Source organism: Aulostomus chinensis, chromosome 6 (genome assembly GCF_037954235.1).
Source record: "Aulostomus chinensis isolate RoL2024-O1b breed Wild chromosome 6, RoL_Achi_v1.0, whole genome shotgun sequence".
NCBI classification, from domain to species: domain Eukaryota; kingdom Metazoa; phylum Chordata; class Actinopteri; order Syngnathiformes; family Aulostomidae; genus Aulostomus; species Aulostomus chinensis.
The window spans coordinates 7,770,001-7,791,722 of NC_141325.1; the positions used below are offsets into that span (position 1 = coordinate 7,770,001).

The 21,722-nt window shown below is 40.4% G+C and overlaps 2 protein-coding genes across 10 annotated transcripts in view; one reads left to right on the forward strand and one right to left on the reverse strand.

Moving 5' to 3' along the window:
* The first annotated feature begins 2,243 nt into the window (after positions 1 to 2,243).
* Positions 2,244 to 8,320, forward strand: LOC147259951 (beta-1,3-galactosyl-O-glycosyl-glycoprotein beta-1,6-N-acetylglucosaminyltransferase-like). The gene is made up of 5 exons (XM_086206231.1): positions 2,244 to 2,397; positions 5,024 to 5,560; positions 5,649 to 5,742; positions 6,354 to 6,758; positions 7,231 to 8,320. Exons 2-5 carry the CDS (start codon positions 5,259 to 5,261, stop codon positions 7,741 to 7,743), a joined length of 1,314 nt encoding a protein of 437 aa, XP_086062357.1. The 5' UTR covers positions 2,244 to 2,397; positions 5,024 to 5,258; the 3' UTR covers positions 7,744 to 8,320.
* Positions 8,209 to 21,722, reverse strand: part of LOC147259952 (uncharacterized) — a 42,281-nt gene continuing 28,767 nt past the window's right edge. The window contains exons 11-21 of one of the 9 annotated variants that reach the window (XM_086206222.1): positions 20,942 to 21,445; positions 17,761 to 17,846; positions 17,242 to 17,436; positions 16,988 to 17,146; positions 16,246 to 16,345; positions 15,880 to 16,011; positions 15,164 to 15,250; positions 14,175 to 14,273; positions 13,670 to 13,711; positions 9,552 to 9,584; positions 8,209 to 9,253 (exon numbers count right to left, since the gene is read on the reverse strand). In XM_086206222.1, the coding sequence (XP_086062348.1) occupies positions 9,223 to 9,253; positions 9,552 to 9,584; positions 13,670 to 13,711; positions 14,175 to 14,273; positions 15,164 to 15,250; positions 15,880 to 16,011; positions 16,246 to 16,345; positions 16,988 to 17,146; positions 17,242 to 17,436; positions 17,761 to 17,846; positions 20,942 to 21,445 (1,468 nt within the window). In that variant the 3' untranslated portion in view covers positions 8,209 to 9,222. Of the gene's footprint in view, positions 9,254 to 9,551; positions 9,585 to 13,669; positions 13,712 to 14,170; positions 14,274 to 15,163; positions 15,251 to 15,879; positions 16,012 to 16,245; positions 16,346 to 16,987; positions 17,147 to 17,241; positions 17,464 to 17,760; positions 17,847 to 20,941; positions 21,446 to 21,722 lie in introns of those variants that run through there. The other 8 variants (XM_086206221.1, XM_086206226.1, XM_086206220.1 and 5 more) reach the window with 8 other exon arrangements.

Consider the following 21,722-nt stretch of genomic DNA (forward strand, 5'->3'; position numbering starts at 1 on the left):
ATGTGTTGCCTTCAAGTATCGTGGGGAAAAAAAATCGCTCAGTAAAACCAGTAAAACCAGAGGATAATCTCGAATAATTTATATCTCAACTCTATTTATACAAATTTTCAAAGTGAGCTGGATTAAGCGTGTCTGGCCGACAATAACTCCATATGATTTTAAAGTTTATTCCCAATTTAAGATGAGCTTGTCAGTTTCTAGTTTCAGTTGAATTCTTATGGAACTGTTCAACTTGTGAGGTCAAAAAAGAATAAACCACTTTAACTATAGGACAGTTTAGTACTTACACATCCGATTACATTGGCTAACACTGAGAGCCCATTTGAAGGTACCACATACCAATTTCCCATGTAACACATTTTTACACAAAATCGTTAAAATAGTTTGTTGAAATGCATTGACCATCACACACCAGTGTTTTAATGTTGTTTTAATGTTTTAATGCAATGTTTAAGTGATATTTTGCCCTTGCGAGTTATGGCTGTCGGAAAATTAATTAAAGTCATCCACTTACCTAGTCAGCAACAACTACTGAAGATGGTCATTGATACAGTCCTGGAGCTGCTGCTTCAAAAGTAACCACAAGAGGGCGACATAAGCATTCTTCTAACTATGATCCACATACTCAGCGATGAATTTATCCAAATCTATGCAAAGATGCACATTGGCACGACCGAATATTTCAAAAATATTTACATGTATCTAAATAATGTTACCATCTTAAGGACACACAAGAAAGAACAAGATACCCATATACGTTATTTCACTAACAGAAGCATTGAAAACAATCTCATGTGCTTAAGAATTCTTTTTGAATTTTATATAATAGTCAGCAATTATTCAGGTTTGATATTTGGCATTTACATTTTAAGTCATTTAACAAGTAAAACAAATGATTACATCTGATTGGATTTTTCAGACCACATAAATTCAATGTAAAATAACATTTATGGTAAGGGCAGATCTGCATTGCTGTTCTTCTAATAGATAGTTTTAATATAAAAGTAGAGTGGCTTTTTTGCTCATCCATTGATTTTCTATCACTTCCTGTTTAGGGTCATGGTGGAGGTGAAGCCTATCCTAGCAGCCTTTGAACGAGAGGCAGGGTTCACCCTGGATGGGTCACAAGTCCATCACATATAGACAGACAACAATTCACACTCACAGTCAGTTTAGAGTATCAATCCCTCTTGATGTCTTTGGACTGTGGGAGGAAGCTGGAGTACCAGAGAGAACCCACACAGGAACAGGGAGAACATGCATACTCCACACAGAGAGATCCTGTGCCTGGGCGGGTCTCGAACCCAGAACCTTCTTGCTGTGAGGCGACAGTGCTGACCACTGCACCACCGTGCCGCCCTTTTTGTTCATTATGTTCAAATATAAGAATTCAAACTTGATTTAAGCTTCAAAAACAGCCTGTTATCTATTTTTTTCTCCAAGAAATTGTGTTACAATATTAGAAGTCCAGATAAACACATTCAAATTCAAATTAGTAAGTTTGTGTATGTGATTTCATACAGCACATTCTGTAGCTTACTGTAACACTATCTAAATGGTGCATATAGCTGCTGAAGTAATGTTTACTACTATTTATGCACCAGCTGATTAATTACATCGTTTTATTTAATTTTGCATTGCGTAATAAAGAATATAATCATTTACCCAGTCACAAACAGCCTCCAAAACAGCAAGATTCACCAGGGGAAACAACCTGGCTTTCATTTTAAAGTTAAAACTCTAAAAATAAAATAAAATAAAATGTCTCATGAACACAACTGAAGTTTAAACAATTAGTCTTTTTTTTCTTTTTTTTTTTTTTTTAGTTAGAGAGAGCAACAGTCTTAGACAGGACAACGTGATATCAGATAGAATAAACTCTGAGTACACATCACAAATGTACTGTCTTGAATCTTCTCTGCCTTCCCAGCATCACTTCATCCATCCAATATTGACATCTAACAGGAAAAAGGGGCTAAAGAAGTGGATTGTAACAGATGAGGCAAGTGAAAGACAAGCAACAGAGAAAATTAACTGAAATGGAATCATATTGTGGGAACCCTGCCCACACACAATCTTTTGTCCTCATTAATCCAATATGTAAACCACCAAAGACATTACTGAAAACCAAATCCACTGATCTGAAGCTGATTGTTTCTGTGGTATAACTCACAAGGGCCCTGTTGCTATGGTGTACAGGTTGAAGAGCTCTGACAAGATTTTCCACTTCTTAAGCAACTGCACCTCCCATACACCTCACATCAGTGCAGAAATGAGCTAACAAGTTTAGAATCATACAAACCTGCAGAGAGAGAGAAAGAGAGAAGGAGAGAAGGAGAAAGGGACAGACAGAGAGAGAGAGAGAGAGCTGACTGGAATCTGTGATTATAACTGAAGGTAAGAAACATTTTTGCTGCTTAGGTTAGCATAAAAAGTGAAACAGGAAATTATCCTTTCTTTTCTGTCTTTGCCCTGTAAATTCAAACTTCTACACGTAGAGAGGAAAACCCTTGTGGTGCAGACATTCTGCTTTTGGATGGTTGATCAGACCAGCAGCCGTGTATTTTTTGGTGCAGTTGCAGGTCGTCAAACCCCATTTATAGCCAATTTAATTCCACATATTGATTAGGTTTGAGCTAATCAGGTTTGTTAAGGTTTTTAAAACCCTAAACATAGAATAAAAGGACTGCCAGCAGTATTTTATATATGCAGTCTTTGTACTATTAATTTGTTTGGTTTACACTTTCATCCAAAGAAATACATGCTCAGTGACCTCAAAGTTCTGTTAAATCATTATTATTATTATTATCATTATTATGACTAAGTTAATGACAAAAGCTTTTGTCAAACATTTCTTCTTGCGTATTTTTGAAAAAAAAAACAAAAAACAAGTAATTCAATTTGAACAAAAAGTAACACACATACACGCACACTCACACAATCCTTATCCGCTGTTTCACTTAACTGAAACCTGTTGTTTCAAATATGGTGTGACCTAACATGAACACAAACATTTACTCTGTACGGAATGGGATTTCATTTGTGTTGATATTTTAAAATGCTTCAGATTGTTAAATGGCTGCCAATGCGCTTCTTTGATTGATTAAAAAATAAAACGGCAGGACGATCGGCCCCTGACCAAACACGGTTGTGAATATGTCAGATTTTGTTGACTGTTTTACATACCTGGAAAAGGTATTTTGCAGGGTAGATACTCTCCCGGATTAACAAGTCTACCGAGCTAAACCACTCACACAACACCCAGTTTTGATTGTAGATTCCTCAAATCTTTTTCTTTTGTTGATTTGCTTCACTGCCTTTTCACCTTTGCTAAATTTATAATTCCCTTCAGCTCAGACATAACATTAAATTTGACAACCATGTCACTGAAAAGGAATGACACCAGTGAGAAATACAGGCAGGGACTTTTCTCAAAATCTTTCCCAACTTAGTGAAAAGAAAGCAGAAATAATTCTCTCTTTCGGTCATCATAAGTCTCCCTTTCACGGAAATATCTTTGACTCTGAAATAGCAGACTTTTATCCTGACTACGGCAGGGTGACATCTGAACAAGCTTTCATTCAATAACAGAAAAATTATTGACGTTCAGCCGTGGGGTTTTTTTTTCGATTAAGGCAACTCTCTTTCCCCTCTCAAACCTGGCAGTGAGAACATCCTCCACGTCTTTACATCGTCACCAATGGGTCGTTGAATCTCATTGTATTCAGTGCTTGAATCATAAAACATATCAAAATGCAACTGTTAAGCTTGTAATGAACACTGATGAATCAGACCAGATCACCCATGTTCAAGCTTTAATGGTTTCCAGTCAGTTTGAGAGTGGGTTTTCAGATACTTACTTTGTCTGATTTAGGCCCAAAGTGTCAGGGTTTATGGGGGAACGGGACCCAAATGCCGACAGCAGCCAAGGGGAGTGCAACAAAAGCCTTATTTATTTCAAAAGGCAAAGTAAAACACATGGAGTTCAAAGTCCAACGGAAGAAAACCAAGCATCAACTAGGACTAAATCCTGGACACGCTCGGAATCCAAGTACCCGCAAAAGAAGTTCAGTGCCAAACATACAACCAAGGACTTACGGGAAAACACGGAGGAGCAGGGAACGCAACGAGAGTGACAACGACAAAGACAGTGAACAGATAAGTGACCTTGGCAATGACGATCACAACGACTCGACAAGAGACAGTGGGAAACGCAGAGGGTAAATACACGAGGAAACAAGACACAGCAGGGACCACACAAGAAGACAAGACCTGAACTTAAAAAAAAACAGGAACTAAAGACAGACCAAGACAAAAGTGTGCGCACAGGAAGACAGATCACCAACGACCACATAAGACAGGAAACCGAAACACAGACCATGACACAGAGAACACTTTGTACAAGATTAAAATTTAATAAAGTTTAAAGATTCAAGTTGAAAAATTAAAGATTTAAGTTTCTACTTCCTTGTGGTCTATTACCTTTGTTGTCATGGTTATGATCATAATCATGTGATTGGGTTCAGTGGAAAGCTGTCTTGTAGCTTTGAGCGACCCCGACCCCCCCCCCCCCCCCCGTACACACACACAAAAACCCCGACCTCCTCTACAAAACCAACTCAGCATATACAGACATCATTCCTCCTTTGCACGAGTCATATTTACTATTTAAGAATGAGACATTTTAAGAATTTAGAGCATGAAACAAAAATAGAGAAACAAGTAAAAAACTTCAAAGTATTAAAATAAAATATGGATTAAGGATTTTAATCTTGTGTTATGATTTTTGATGATAAATTGGGGCCCGGAATGCGTACTGCAATATGCCTGTTTTTTTAAACTAACCAATCCTTTTGATTTGATTTTTGATAAACTTTCTCTAACCCTTGAAGTATCATGAAAATGGAGCAGTGGATGCTAACATGTCACAATTATCCATGTGAAGATGAATGCTCTTCTGAGTTTGCCTCTACGTTTATCAGGACTGGGTTTGCTCATTGTACCTTTCTGATCTGCTTTCCAGGATTATGGAGAGACTAATCTACCTGGATCCATGATGAAAGGACATTTTCTACATCCAAAATATTATCTAATCCACCCTAATCAATGTATTTGTAAATCAAATCACTGCATGAAAAAATAATGTGTTATAAAAAGGTCTAAAACACTGATTGAAACTAGTGATGCTTTAAATATTAAGGCTAAGTGCAGCTGGACTTCACATTGTGACAGCATCTTATTGTGGTCCTTCCCCTAAAATGAAAAGGCTGTATAGGAGTCTGCTTCTGGTGGTGAAGCTCATCTTTTTATTAGGATCAGTATGGATGCTTTCCATACTCAATTACCGAAACGTGGTCTGGAAGCTGACCGCCCCCGCATACAGCTGGATGGATTACATGGACGAGGATGGAGGACCAGAGAAACTTTGCAACTGTTCAAGAATCCTAGCGGGAGACCTGGAAGCAGTGGACCAGTCCAAAATAATGACCATCACCAAGACTTTCCAAAAGAGTATCAAGATCCCTGATGAGTATTACATCACGTCAACCAAAGACTGCGAGTATGTTCTCTACTGGATTGAAACACTTACAACTCAAGCCTTTCTTTTTTAAACGACTTGAAGGATTTGGTGCATTTTCTATTTACAGGAAATTCAAGAAGAGCAGGAAATACTTCACATTCCCATTAAGCCAGGAGGAGGAAGACTTCCCCCTGGCTTACTCCATAGTTGTCCATCACAAGGTATGACACTCCTTAACTGACTTCCAAAATTACGGGAGTGGCGTTGGAAAGAATTGGGAGGGATATGTTGGAACCTGCTGCGACTAAAATATACACTCTAGCCACTAGTATTTTAATGACATACCTTTTAACCACTCTATTAAAAAAAATCCATTCATCCATTTTTTACTGCTTATCCTGTTAAGGGTCGTGGGGGGGCTGGAGCCTATCCCAGCAGCCTTCAGGCGGGGGCGGGGTTCACCCTGGACAGGTCGCCAGTCGATCCCAGGGCCAAAACATAGAGACAGACAACCATTCACACTCACAGTCACACCTACGGTCAATTTAGAGTATCAATCAGCCTCGTCCCCTCTTGATGTCTTTGGACTGTGGGAGGAAGCTGGAGTACCAGAGAGAACCCACACAGGAACAGGGAGAACATGCAGACTCCACACAGAAAGATCCCGTGCTCCAGCTGTGGCTCAAACCCAAAACCTTCTTGCTGTGAGGCAACAGTGCTGACCACTGCACCACCGTGCCGCCCCTCTATTAAAACCCTTTTATTCAACTGTTAACAATAAAAACCATTTATTATTTTTTTTACTAACTGACTTGCTTTTTTACATTCACAGGCGCAGAACTTTGAACGCCTGCTACGAGCCATCTACGCACCTCAAAATATTTATTGTGTACACGTAGACCAGAAATCACAGGCATCGTTCATCTCTGCCATTACAGCCATTACCTCCTGTTTCCCAAATGTTTTCATGGCCAACAAGACAGAGAATGTGGTCTACGCTGCCTGGCCACGTGTCCAGGCTGACCTTAATTGTATGGCTGATCTCTATAATTCAAGCACACAATGGAAATACTTTATGAACCTCTGTGGCCAGGATTTCCCTCTCAAAACTAACCTGGAGATGGTTAGAGCGCTGCGTTCACTTAAGGGTGGCAACAGCATGGAGACAGAGAGGATGCCAAGGGACAAGTTGTGGAGGGTGAAAAAGGTTCATCGTGTTGTCAAGGGGCAAATCAAGGTACAGAATTATTTATTATTTCCATCCATCCTTATCTTCCGCTTATTCCTTACTAGTAAGGGTCGCGGAGGGGCTGGAGCCTATCCCAGCCTCTACGGGCGAGAGGCGGGGTTCACCCCGGACTGGTCGCCAGTCCATCGCAGGGCCAACATACAGAGATGAACAACCATTCACACTCACATTCATACCTACGGTCAATTTAGAGAATCCAATCAGCCTAGTCCCCAAATTGCATGTCTTTGGACGGTGGGAGGAAGCCGGAGTACCAGAGAGAACCCACGCAGGAACAGGGAGAACATGCAAACTCCACACAGAAAGATCCCACCTTCTTGCTGTGAGGCCACAGTGCTAACCACTGCACCACCGTGCAGCCCTATTTATTATTTTATTGATCAAAAGTATCTTTGCCATTGCGAAAAAAAATGTGTTCAGGTTCACTGTCATCATTTTAACATACTATTTCATGTCTCAGGACACAGGAAAACTGAAGGGACCACCCCCTTTCAACCTGCCTATCCTGTCTGGAAACGCATACATTGTGGTTAACCGAGGCTACATTCGCAGTGTATTGGAGGACAAAGAAATACAAGCGCTGATTGAATGGTCCAAGGATACCTTCAGCCCTGATGAATTTCTCTGGGCCACCATTCAGCGAATGCCCGGTGTTCCTGGCTTTACATGGCCCCACACCAAATATGACATGTCGGACATCAATGCCATTGCACGGTTAGTGAAGTGGGAGTGGCATGAGGGGTCTCTGGGTTCAGTTCAGGCAGTGTACCCCAAATGTCAAGGCATCCATGTAAGATCCATCTGTGTATATGGTGCTGGAGACCTCCATTGGTTGATTCAGCAACATCATCTCTTTGCCAACAAGTTTGATGCAGATAAGGATCCTATTGCAATTTACTGCTTGGAGAAATACCTGAGAACAAAGGCTATGGCTGAGCTAGAAGATAATATTAAAATTACATTCAAAAAGTGAAATTTCTCTGGTCAGTCCAGGGTATAGAATGTCTGAATACTACATGAAGGTAACTGAACATTTACCTCCCACCTGGAAGGCTTCTTCAGTGGTTGTATTTGAACAACAGTAAACAAATTAGATTATTTAGCTACTGACAATAATTCTATTCCTTCTGATAACAGTGGCCTATCTACTAATGTCATAGCAGCTTTTTAGTCACATGATCTAAGACAAAATTCTTACTTTGGATGTGCATAAGTGCAAAATACACAATAAAGGTATCACAATGAACAGGTGTTTACTAAAATGTACATTAAATTAGTAGTGACCTGCAACATAGGACTACAAGCTGAGCTTCTGTTGATTGAAAGTGAATTTTCATTCATCTGATTTTATGGGGATTTTAACACAGGTTCTTAAAGGCATTCCATAAGTTGGACGAAAGTGGGTGGTGTGTACTTGAGAAAATAACCTTACCTTAACACATTGAAATATTTTACATATTTTATATTTATTTTTTTGTACAACCAATGAATTTCTTGCAAGCCACAAATGAATGTTTACAAAAATCCTGATAAATAAAAACAGACACAAACTGAACATTTAACGGTCTCCATGTCTTACTTGTTAAACCAGTGAATTGGTGAACATAGTTTTCTCTCTCACACCCCCCCGCACACACACACACACACACACACGAAACAAAGCATAACAAATTGAACAACCAACTGAAAGCATGCAAAGGATTCCTCAAGCTACTGATAATTGCTATGTTAGCTATTGCCACGTATGATGAGGCGTGTATCTCAACAGCGTTTCTACATCCGGCCCACATCACCTGCCTGTGATAGCAGCGTGTTGAGTGATGTGGTATCTCTAAAGTATTAAGAAACCAGCTTGGCCATTCTGCTTCTCATGCTAATACAAATGGAATTTTTTTCTTTGAGTGTGTGTTTGAATTTTTAGTTTGTGATTGTTTTTATAAACTTTGCCAAAAATCAGGGTCTAAACAGAAGGCCTTTATCTTTACAGTCTAGGCTTTTTTTCTTTGAACATCTGTTTGCACATGTATTGTTACTAATATGTTATACCTAGGCCACGCCCAGCAGATTAATAGATCACAACAATGTAGAAAAACCAGTTAGTAACCCTTCCAAACCGTCTCAAGTGAATCATCACCACAGTCAAGTGCTGAATAGGTGAAATGCTCAAATGGAGAACACAATCAAGCGCTGTGTTAAGTACAACAGTACATGAAAATGCCTCTTCAATCCCATGTCTGTATCTCTGTTAATCCAGACAGCCTCAGGTTAAGTACATTCCTCAATGAGAGACCAATTGTGCAATGTCTTGTACGACTGCATCTTTCTTCCTAAGCCATTGCTACTTGTGTAACATCTCTGGGACGCACACATCATGCTACAGACTGGCGTGTATTCATATCCGCTCCTGTGGAGCGCAGTGCAGAGCAGGGAGAAGGCAGCCGCCGGGCTCTTGTCAAACAGCCGGGTTGCCCTTCTTTTCAGCTCTGAGTATGAGAGAAAAAGAGACAATGAATGTAGTACATCTAAAGCTATGACAGTGCCACTGAAGACAATAATACGAGGGGATAAAAGCAGTAGTGAGATGACAAAGCAGGTGCTGATCACCACCCTTAAGCATTGTTCCATCACGGAAAGCCTCACCATCAACTTCTCTCAAAACTAAAATTTCTTCAAATGAACTGAAAAGGTTTTTGTGGTTAGTGCCAGTTCCCTGATATGTCAGCAGAACAGTGTTGGGCTCCTTTTGTCCCACTGACAGAGAACTGCTCGCTCTCTACTTACTTTGCTGCTGTGTCCTGCAGCTCTGTATCCAGTCTGGGTTAGCATTGGGATGGAGGGCAGAGAGCAGAGGTTAGTGAGTGAGGTAAACAAGTAAAGGGCGTGACCTTGTTGTCAGTACACATGCAGTTGTTGGGGATTAGCCTGTACCCACACTACCCGAGGGGGGGTGAATGGAGGGGAAGGAATACAAGCATCTTAAGTCGGAGGGTGTAAAGTCATAGTGAGGTACATACAGATGCATGGTAAATCATAGGGTGCAATTGTTTTCCAAACAGTCAAAAGAATTTTACCCCACTATGCACAGTTAAACAGTAGCTCATCATCATAAGTCCTAATAATTTACCAATTTTTTTTGAGAAATATGTCAATTGACCATAATCTTGGGGACCAGATAAGCAGTTAGATAACATTTCCTTCTCTTCTCTTTGTGCACTGTGGGGCCCTGGAGCCCCCCTGGATGTCTGATTGCTGCTTAGACTGCTATGAATACTAGCAGTGGGGGGGTGAGAGCATACAATCTCAAATCTAATACTCTTTACAACAAAATGGTTTTTGTTGTTGTTGCCTGCATTAATAGAACTAAGGCTGTACTCTACATTCATTGTGAAAAACTGATGTAATTATGAGATAGTGTTATTTTAGAATCGGACGCATACCTGGAACGACTTTACTGACTGGGCAGCATAATTTTGGTCAATAAAACAAAACGTTAGTTGACGAAGGGCGATTTTGATACAAATCTGGAAGAGAGGATGGGGAGGAGCAACTCAGGACGATCTCAAACCCCAATCCCGATCTGACGGAATCGGAATATTCGCAGGGGAAAAACTGCAAGCTTTGGAAGCTGATAGAGCAAGATGGGGAGGGAGGCCGAGGCAGTCGCAGCAGTCCCAGGTATGTATCTGATAAAAGATCCCTGAATTTTCAGGGTTTTTTTTTTTTTTCCACAGCAAATATTAAGCACTGACACGGTTCTATTAATGCAGACGAAGAATATTTACCAAAATGTGTATTTGACTTGCTGGTCAGTATTCTACTTTGCCTTAATGCTAGTGTTCATTTCAGCTAAGGGAACCACCTGTCCGCAGTCTGGTGGGGGCCTGGAGCTCTGTAGTGCACACAGAGAGCAGAGCAGGGTGTGTATCTGCTCGTCTGGCACTGAAAATTATGGACAGTAAGTGCATTTCCCATAAAGTTGGTGTGTTCCTTTCAGTGAGCAATGACATCATATGTATGTTTGGGGACGTTTTAGTGAACCTAAGGGCTCCAAACATCCCTTTCCTCACTACAAACCTGGAGAAAAAAAAAGCTGAGTCATGCAAAAAATTCAACGCATTATACGGTCACTGACAGGCAGAAACCTCACGTCTCCATATTTTGACCTTTTACATCTGACAAGAACTTGTGACAAAACCTTGTAACTCCATCCCACCTCTGTCTTCATGTTTTAATCAAAACTTAATACAATAGAACCACATTTTTAAGTATTTATTTGTTGAAAAGGGAACAGTTTTGGACAAAAGGGTTTCTGCCCAACAGTGAGGAACATGACATGCTGTATTCCTAGGACTGTCCTTGCTGTGTTTGTCGTCGTCACAGTCTCGTTTGAACAGTTCTTGTTCTGGTCTTCAGTGTTGGACGTGACTATGTTAAATTCATTTAATTGTGGGTTTTGTGTTACTGCGTTGGTTATTCCCTGTTTTCACCTGTGTTCTTCCTTCTTCCCTCCATTGTGATTACCTGCTGGGCCTACTGTGCGCCACCTTTGTCTCATCCGCCCCTCACCCTTCTGTGTTTCTAGCCCTTGTCTTAACCCTTTCATCTGTGTTGGATCATCTGTTCTGCACGGTTTCTGCTCACCGGTTTCTGTACTATTCTAGTGAGCTATTTGGTTTCTAGAGTCTCAATTTATTCTTTCTTATTAATCATTGAAGTTACACTTCATTTACCTGCCACCTGGATCCACCAGCCTTCACAACATGAATGCAATCTTGACAGACCTTCTGTTTACACTTTTCTGATAACTGACCTGGGGCCTCTACTATGAGTTAGTACGAGTAATTAGAGGGTTAGCGAGGTAATTTGGACTTAACCAGGACTTTTCTCTCCTACAAGTTGGTTCACTTTTCAGTGAAGTGTATCACCATGGTAACTAAGGCCTAACTGGCCCGGGAGCAGGCTAAGAGCTAACATTAAACAGATACAGATGCAAACACAGAGGTCAACAGGCCTACACTACAGGGGAGAATTCATGGCCTTTTCTGCTGAGCACCTCTAGGAACAATGGCGGTTCTCTGGGAGGATATTATTCACATCTGACAATCAGTGGAACAATACATAGTCAGGGAGAGCAATCAAGCTCAGGCTTTCCCAGTTCAACAGACTACATCTTGGGTACCTTCACAAAGAATGAAATGCATCCGCATATAATTTCCTCTCTATCCTTACTTGAACTAGAGGCCCTTGGACGTAGCCATTAAACTCCACTTTACAACAACTAACTAAAGTGGATCTCAGTTGTGTTCGTCATATTGTTCGACTCACCAAAGACCACCTTGAGAACATAAAGACACGTGACTCACACTGAGCATGCCAGTATCACTTCATTTTAAAAGTCGAAGGTAATTGTCAGATCTGCTCATGCTTCTGTGATGGAGCAGTGACACTGAGAAGTTACCAGTCCATTAATTAACATATTCACACAGGTTTCTATTAATAACCAGCTTGCCTTAGTGGCTTTGGCATCAGTGGATGCTTTTCTTTTAGCCTGTATTATTAACATTCGTCATATTTGTGAAGGATTAGGGTTTGTATCTCTTAAGTGAAGTATGCAGCTCTCCACCATCCATTTTGGGGATCTGTCCTCTTATGCCATTGCCACCCCTATTATGTGAAGGTGTTCACACACAGGCTGGAATACTTTGAGTTGACTCAACAAGTTGGTACCCACCATTGTGGTACAGCTTGTCCTGACTGTGGCTGTCAGTGTTTCTCAACCCAGCCGATTTGCTGAAACCCAGGGTGTACCTGAGATTACTTCCTAGTGCAGGCTGCTGTGGTCATTCACATAATGACTGCCACACAAGTAAAATTGAATGATGTTTCTACATTGCCAACATTCCAATGCTAATGTAATTATAGAGAAGGGAGGATACACAGGTGTTGGTATTACAGTGACTTTGCCTTCCAGTTCACAGTTTGCATTCCATCCTACCAACAATCAGCGTTGGTTTCTTTTAGCCATGAAACCTTTCTTTAGTTTAACTTAATACAGTTTTTGTACTTTCTTAACACATTTGTTGCATTTGATTTCTCTTTACTTTGAGACAATACATAGAGCAATTACACTCATATTGTTCCTGCTCTTTGGAAAACTGTCACTAATAGAGGCAACTTAGCGTTCATGAGCAACATGGAAATTGGACACTGAATGGCTGTCGAACTTTCAGAATATCCCTCTTGGAAAGTGGGGCGTTTTTGAGAGCCCAGAGAAGTAGGTCACTGGAAATGGCAGATTTAGTGAGCTTAATTAAGTATCTTCATTTTTAATTTGGGCCGTACTCATTAGTGTGACCAAAAATGGTCAAGTTTCATAAATTCCTAAGAAATATTAACCTCCTCAGCTTTATTAGTTTATAGGGACTCTAAAGTTGTTTGCCATATTTCTGTATGCTGACAGGAGAAACAGCGCAGTTTTCTGTGAATGCTCTTGAGTTGGACTACTACTCAGCTTCAGGAGCACACTATCATCTCATTGGAAGATATAAACTGTTATTCAAACACAAACCTTAAGCACTAACACAGAAATCAGTATACACACACACACACACACACACACACACACAGTGTGCCTATTCTTTTTTGTTATGGTATTATACAGCAGTCATTCAGAAGGCGGATTTCACTCATGGGTTCCTTAAAAAAACAAATCCATCCGACACTGAATATATTTTTCATTTAAATGTAAAAGACAAGGTGGCTGAGAAATAAGAAAATGCATTGCAGACGCATACACCTGGAAAACTCTTAAAAGATGTGAGTATTTAAGTAGTACACAGGGATTTTCAGGGGCAATTGTAGAACCAACTGGTTAAAAACAGGCAGGTTAGTTGATTTACCTCATGCATGCATATTTGTGTATGGCCCTCTCCTCGTCATACCTTTGGGTGAGAGATGAGTCAGAGATGTATAAGTACGCCTAATGCAGCAGTCTTCACAGCTAAGAATTAGATGGCTCGATGACGTAGTTACAGCTGACACCGCCTATGAACTTATAAAGACTTGTACAAACACTCAAAAGGAAAAGCTGGTGTAAAGTAAGCCACATGCTGATACTCGGTTACATGAGGTATGTGGGTTTTTTTTTTTTTTTTTTTTTTTAACACAACCATATGTTTCTAGCCTTTAAAAGAATACCTGAGAAACAGTGGAGGAAGTTACGCAAGACTAAGTGGATCCTCAGGTAAAATTCTCAACATAGACCGTGATGACACCACAGATAAGGCCAGATGGGACAGACTTTTTACTGTCAACAGTCAGACTGACGGAACGGCAATACATTATCACACTGCAGACAGAGATTCTATCTCTGTGGGAGTGACTGAAAGATTCAAACTCACTCACTTGACAATGCTGGGTGGAATGTGGACATACTCCATGGGGATGATTTCTCCAAGCTCCTGCAGACTGCTCACATATTTGATCTTACTGCTGAACTTTGAGCTGTAAGAAAAAAAAAAGGAAAATGAAACCTATCATGACTTTTTTGGTCAATGATGTGTTTCCAAGAGAGTGGATTTCGCTTGATCTATGTCATGTTTGGACTGGCTGTGTTTTTGTTTTCAATTTTCAGTTTTGGACATGTTAGCTTATTATCACGGACTCTCTTTACCTGTACCTGTAATTTGTGGTGCACGGTGGCTCTGGGAGAGCACTCTTTTTTAACGATTTTCACTGTACCCCCCAGTACAGTGACAATAAAAGTTGATTCTGATTCTGATTCTTTGTAGAATCACTTCCTATTTTATTTTGAAATAGCTTCCCTCCTGTTGCTGTTCTCTGCATTAGGTCCATCTGCCTTTGCACTGATTTTACAGGCTTGTTGAGCTTGTTTTGCCTGATAATGTAGGGCTACAAGGGTTTTGTTTGGATTGAGTTCTGATAAATCATAGTGAAATATTCACTCTCAGGCAGTGTACCCTCTCTGCATCTCCAGTGGCTGGACTAGCACTGCTATCATTAATGCTAGCTCTCTCAGACGTGGTCCGTGATGCCCCAGAGCAAATTGTTTTGACAATTGGGACTGTGTTTAGCTGATACCCCTGTGGGTGTGAGATAGTTTAAACCATCTATTTGACCAAGTTACATATCAAAGCACTGAGGAGGAAACACTCATATGCCTACTGGGCGTACATCCCAGAGGACCTGCCTCCAGCCATACTATGCCTCTGATTAGCTAGGTCTTGGTGCCTTTAAGCAATCAGAGGAAGAGAAGGGGCAGGACATTTTGAAGGAAGATTTTGAGAGGATATTACAGATTTATTGGCGTAGCGTAATCCCTGAAGGTCCATGTACCCTAAATATGAATGCATTTACAAGTACAGCAATATGACCTTATGAAGGGTCTGGTGATTCCCAGCACTGTCCGTATGAACCAGGAGGGATGGACAATGATGAACATCTTCAGGTTTTTCTTCAGTCTGTGGGACACATGAGGAAGCAGAAGTGATGGACAAAGTTTAGTGTGTCTGATATTATTTGAAAAGAGGATGACTGCAGACTGAGCCCAAGTGATTTTATTGTCTCACTGGCATTCTGAGGTCAGCTGTGTCCCAAGTCCCCCCCCCCCCCCGATTAGGAAAGAGTGTGCTTGTATTTACCGTATGAGTCTGGAATTTATGCAGAAAGAGCCCACAATGGAACAAAAAAAAGATTGTCTATTGCTGGTACCCTACTTTCTGCCAACAATCTCACGATGCAAGTCCCACTTTTGAAGTACTCGGCTATTTGTGTCAATCTGAATTTACCTCTTGCAATAGTGTAAATAATTGAATTTATGTATTTTAAAAAGGCAAATATATCTATATCTATACATATCTATCTATCTATCCATCTATATATATCATCTTCACTTACAAGAGGTGAGTCCACTTGCCTATATGATTATTTTTGAGAATGTGTGATGTCCTCTATGAGACTGCTTTTGTTTTAGTTTTTCTAAATACAGAAAAGACTCCAGACATCAGTTATCATATGCAGCATTGTTGAGCATTTAAGAGGTATATACAGAAGTGAACACCTCACAGACACTTGCCCCTGTAAATATTACCTTCTGTCAATCATTTGGTAGCACTTTTTCATCCAGGTAAATCCAGGCATTCTTCTGCGAGGTGTGGCCCCATTCAGGTACACAATCATATAGTCTTCTGCGACCATGAGTTCCAAGGTACTTATTACGTATCTGCACATACACAAAGACAAGACTTACATGAGAAACAAAAGAGAAGGAAATGCTATCAAGTGAAGTGAGGTGTAAAATAATATACCAGTTGTATTTAGTATTTAACAGTCAGGGAATTTCTTTCTAGTTTCAGAACAGCAAAACAATAGCAATATTTATCATGAATTATATATTATATTACACATTATATGAGTATGTCCACAAATTTAAGCAACGCAGGGGAGCTGTACTTACAGAAAAAGGTTTTCCATTACATAATTGTAATTGTCACAGTCACTGTCTGGTAGAAAGCACGCTGCAAACACAATGATGGCATTCTGTTCTGCATAGTAGCCTAAAAAAAAGAAGAAGAAATAAATAATAAAGAGGCCCTCAATGCAGCAGTGTTCTCAAACATTTCAGCTTAAATTCACCAACTATCTATTTGATAGACTGATTTACCCCCACGAAGGAACCCTCTGTGTCTTCTTAGGAGGGGAAATTAAAAAGAAGACTTTTTACACTTGCTGTATTTCCCACAGTTTGACACCACAAACAAATACCTTATATTGCTAAATTCAGGAGACACTCTCATGTTTCTCCACATATAGAAATTAAGGCAACAGCAGTTACAGAGTTTGACCAATGAGCAAGAGTTCAGGAGGTGTCTTTAGGCTGATTCCATGTCTCACACAGAAACTAAGCAGGCATCATCACCCCAAAACCAAATTCCAATCATATTCAATAGAGGATATGATTATAAGCTATGGTGTCATAACCATCTGAGGCTGACTAACCATGACCAAGCAGTTTGTGAAGTGATGGTATCTGCTGAAGTATGTATGATACTAAACCAGCTTTAAGAAAAACATGTTTTTTCATAAACTCATGGGGAATTACTTCACTACCCCAATGCTGAACTGCATCAGTGTCACAGCAATGTAACTTTCACATCTTAACTTCCACCTGCTGTGTGTGTGTGTGTGTGTGTGTGTACCTCCATGAGAGATAACTCTTTTATAAGGGTCGATGCATTTCATATCAATACGATGCTCCTGCTCCCCTATCACCACACTCCTCCACAGCCTGCTGTCGCTCCTGTCCTCGGCTGCAGCATCACCCGGTGCTGCTCCAGCACCAACCTCCTCTAAGTCTCCTGTTTGAGGCAGCACAGACAGACAGACAGCAGATATGAATAATTAATGGCATTTTTTTTTCTGTTTTTGTGTGGCAGACTTGTGTGTCTCTCACTCTGTCTGTTGGAATCCACTGAGTCTGCCTCATCAGATGTGTCCAGCTCATCTATGTTGACATCCAGGTCATCCCCTGTATCCAAAGCCTCATCTTCTGTATCCAAGGCATCCTCTGAGAGGAGAGAGCCTTCACTGCGATCCAGTGAAACGTTCATTGGTGGAGCTGCTAACTTCCTCCTCTGGTTAGATGCGCCTGATAGATCAGCAGAGGAAGGTGTGTCTAGAAAACAGGATGAAGACTCAGTCTAGAGAAAGCTGTTATTGTTGTGGATACTCAAAATTTGTTGGCCGCCTGAGCCGTCTGGATACAAGAGCATCATGACTTTGATGACAGTGAACAGAGGTAAATAATGTTAAAAAACAAAAAAGGGGATATCATTTTCTTAAATTAAAAATCCATCAAATTAATCGATAAGTGGCTACATCTATGTAATTGTATGTATAAACAAGCCAAACATTCAACAAAAATCCATAAAATTAAATACATAAATCAAAACCTGTCATGCTGTTTATTTACCTTCCCTGTTTTCCAAATCCTCAACTTCCTCAGAGGAGGCCATCTTCATTATCATCCCTGTTGCACAGTCGTCTTGTTGGGCGTGCCTGTTTAGAGGTTGAGAGAGACCATAATGATGCACAACATAAATGATTATTGCCATCAGCACTAGCAAAAGAGGCACAGCCACACATAGAACTGGGCCAAACAAGCCAAAGACAATCATCTACAAGGAATAATAATCAAACTTTTCCCATGCCACTGAATGAGAAAAAAATTATTTTCTGACTGTGGACATGAAACGTACAGAAACAACAAAGCAACTCTATGCCTCTTTCCCGGCTGCACGTGTAGGCTGAGGAAACAATACTGAGCAGTGTCGCCACCTCCCCCCAACCACAGCCCTTCTAACAGATTAGCATAACGCCCGCTAACAATAGAGAGGAGGAGAACAGAGAAACTAACACATGATCAGAGACACAGAGAAACACAGAAACACAGAGAGTTTCTAGTAAAATCTCACTATAAGGGCACCTACCTTCCCTTCTTGCTGATTTGTGACTGAGCTACTCTGGATACAATCAAGTCACATGACTTTCATTAGTGGTGTACACACAACACACATACAAGCACACACACACACACACACACACACACACACACACACACACACACACACTACAAGAAAGACAGGGGAGAGGTTTGTGAATCGCGAAGAGGGGCCATCAGAATTACAATGTGGGACAAAATAAGTACCATGATGCAACTGTTAATGAGCAGCAATTAGGCTGCAAACACACACACACACACACACACACACACACACACACAATCTGCACATAGTCACATTATTAATAGACTTAGACTCAGTGAAAGAGTTCAGTGAGCTATGGGCAAGTATTGAACTCAAGTGACATTGGAAGCGCAAATAAATAATCACAAGTGGTGACAGGAAAACATTTTGAAAGAAAAACTGAAATTGTGTTTACTAAATATCAAAATACTTAATTGTGCTACCATGTGTTTTTTGAGATAAAGCCAATAAAAATGGAATACATTTATAGTTTGGACTTGGGACTGCGTTTTTTTCTCATATCAAATAATTCTGTTAAAGTATTTGCTAAGCAGACACTATTATGAGAGGGCAGCAGGTAGACGCATGGAGGAAGAGGAGGAATTATTATTCATTTGTCTCAAATGGGTCAAAGATATACTCCACTCTACTGGGTGAGCCTCATAAAGAAAAAAGAAAAAAAAGGTTCAAATCTGCTGTCATATGCTGACTGAAGGTCACAGTTCCAAACACCAGTTTCTTGGTTCACCAAAATGGAATTCAACAATTTCTTGATTCAGACTTTCTGTGAGCCTCTCTGATGATCACAGAGGTGACTTACTCAAGACGAGTAAACTATCCTTTATCACTTAACTACCACTTAACCTCTTAATGACAACCAAAAGTGTTTTACCTACACTGTCATTTCATACTTTATGACGTGAACGATGACTCTCAGAGGAGTTCATTCAATTAATTAGATGATGGTACTTAATGCTGTCATTCTGCCTTATTTACTATCATACTGCTTTAGTAATGCATTTTTATAAGACAAATTATGCTAATAGAGGAGTATTCCCATTACAATGAACTTGGATTATTCCAAGCACCTAAACAGGAAATGTGTTACAGTTTGTGATGTTACATTTTTAAAAGGTGACTCAAGCACACAGCTACACTACTGTCATGCCAGCAGATGAAATGATACAAGGCAGCCGCACACTCATGAGTCAGTGCATTTGTTTTATGCAGTCAGTCACCAGTGCTTCAGCAGAAACTAACCTGTTGTCATCTAAACATTCATGAAAGGCATTATTCTTTCTTTGTTGTGGCATTTCATCATCTCATTGTTGTCCAAAAGTAGCCAAACTGAAGTTCTGTGACCGAAGAAAAAGTGCAATGATGCTGAGTTGCCACTGGAAAGCTAGAAAGTGTGCTGTGTAAAGCGATGGGCTGAATGTTCCAGGAACATGCACGCCTTATCAGTGCTAACTTCCTCTTTGAACCTGTTGTGTGGCTTTCCTTAACCGCTCATCCTTGTGGCAGTTTCTATTAGAGATAAGTGTGACGCTGATTCCCATAAGTAGATATTACACAGAGGCCAGAGTGACTGCAGCTACTAAACTGTTTGTCATCTTTCAGCATCCTACTGTTCTATTTAAAGACTCATTCTTTGAGCCAAGGCTGGGCAATTACTGACATTCACCAAGGCCACTCTCCCAGTCTTACAAGTAAATAAATAATCAGTGAAGACTGAGTTTTCATCAAAGTCTGTGTAATGTTTCCTGAGAAACTACTGAAAATGTAAATAAAAATATGAAATTATACCAAATTAGAGAAAATCCATATTTACAAAAGTCTGAAATTATTTCCAAAAATATTACAAAAATTGTACGTTATTTTGTTTATATCCTCTTTCAAGGTAATTGTAAGGGCTGCATGCATGAATACAGGCGTAGCCTGTTTGATTGGCAGGTGGGTGTACCAGCTGTCTATACCAAACAGAGATGGCAACAAACCAAAACAAAAGATTCACAACAATAAAAGTCCAGAAATCATTGGGTGATATCACAGTTGCTTCATCCACCTCGCATTAAATCTCAGGTGTTTTTCTGAGTCATGCAAAAAGAAGCCGTATTTCCTTCCCAGCTTCAGATTCATCACGTAATTGAATGGGTCCCTTGGCAAATAGTAAAATCATGTCCGATTTGTACAGTGCAGTAATCATATCTGATATTCATTTAGAGTCATTGGGTCACGTGTTGTGAAAATTAAAACAAAAAAATCAACTCGGGGGGGTGGGAGAGCGCATACCTTTGCAAAATCAAATGTAAAACAATGCTGATTTTCCCCTATCTTGAAGAAAAGATAATTATGATTTAAAAACAAACAAACAGCTGTACAACATCAGTGACCAGGTAATTATTCTGTGCTGCCTCTCTGTGGTGAAAGATGGTAGTGCAGCTGGTAGACTCAGGGAGATCTATTCTCCCTCTTTGACACTCATGCCATGTTTCAGCCTTTCACAGACCAATGAAAGGAAATGACTTTAATAGTCTTGACTAGTCTAGACTTCTTGCTGCTCAGCTGCAGCACTGAGATAGTGTTTCAACTGTTAAACTTACACATAGTCTATGAGTCAAAGCTCACCTTGAGAGGAGAAAGTGGACGTATCCATCCGGCACATACCGTGCATGATCTTCTCTCTCAGCGTGGATATCAGACTGGTGCAGCAGCTCTCCGTCAGACTGGTAATGAACCTGATGTGTCTCATACTGGCTCTGGCCTTCCACTTGGTGTGGAGAGCACTGGAGTTCAGAATTGGAATCTCCTCCATATTGGCTGTTGTCTATGTATTGGAATGTGGTACCTGGACCATCCCAGCTGTATCCACCATGACCGGGTTCATAGTAGCTGGCAGCCTGCTCAGCTCCATACTGTGGAGGTGTGGCGTTTGTTGTAAACTCAGCATAGACGTCTGTAGTATTCTGCTGGCTGGGGGGTTTTGTGTCCACATAGGCTCTCTGGTTTTCAGTTCTTTGGTCAATGTGGTGGTAATTATAACCATATTGGGTTTGACCCTGAGTTTGACTTCCTGTCCATTGGAATGCAGCTTCCTCATTGGTTGACAGCAGTGTTCCATCTTGGTTTCTTCTTTTAGGAGAACAGATGAGGGTAGATCATTCCAAAGAAGGAGAGAGAGAGAGAGAGAGAGAGAGAGAGAGAGAGAGAGAGAGAGAGAGAGAGAGAGAGATTCAGACAGAGCTGTTAATGATATTGAATTGAACCTTAACCATCATTATCTTACAAAGCGTGTACAAATGTTAGCGCTCCTCTACAGTATAGTGGAACTGATCAGCCAAAGCATTGAAACCACTGACAGGTTTCCACTTGAGTTTAATTCAACAGCCCTTCAATAAATCTGTCCCCC

Excerpts from the sequence above, each read along its gene's own strand:
- LOC147259951 (XM_086206231.1), top strand. The coding sequence starts at position 5,259 with ATGAAAAGGCTGTATAGGAGTCTGCTTCTGGTGGTGAAGCTCATCTTT. Across the intron at positions 5,743-6,353 it reads CCATAGTTGTCCATCACAAG|GCGCAGAACTTTGAACGCCT; the intron begins GTATGACACTCC and ends TTACATTCACAG. Across the intron at positions 6,759-7,230 it reads TTGTCAAGGGGCAAATCAAG|GACACAGGAAAACTGAAGGG; the intron begins GTACAGAATTAT and ends TTCATGTCTCAG.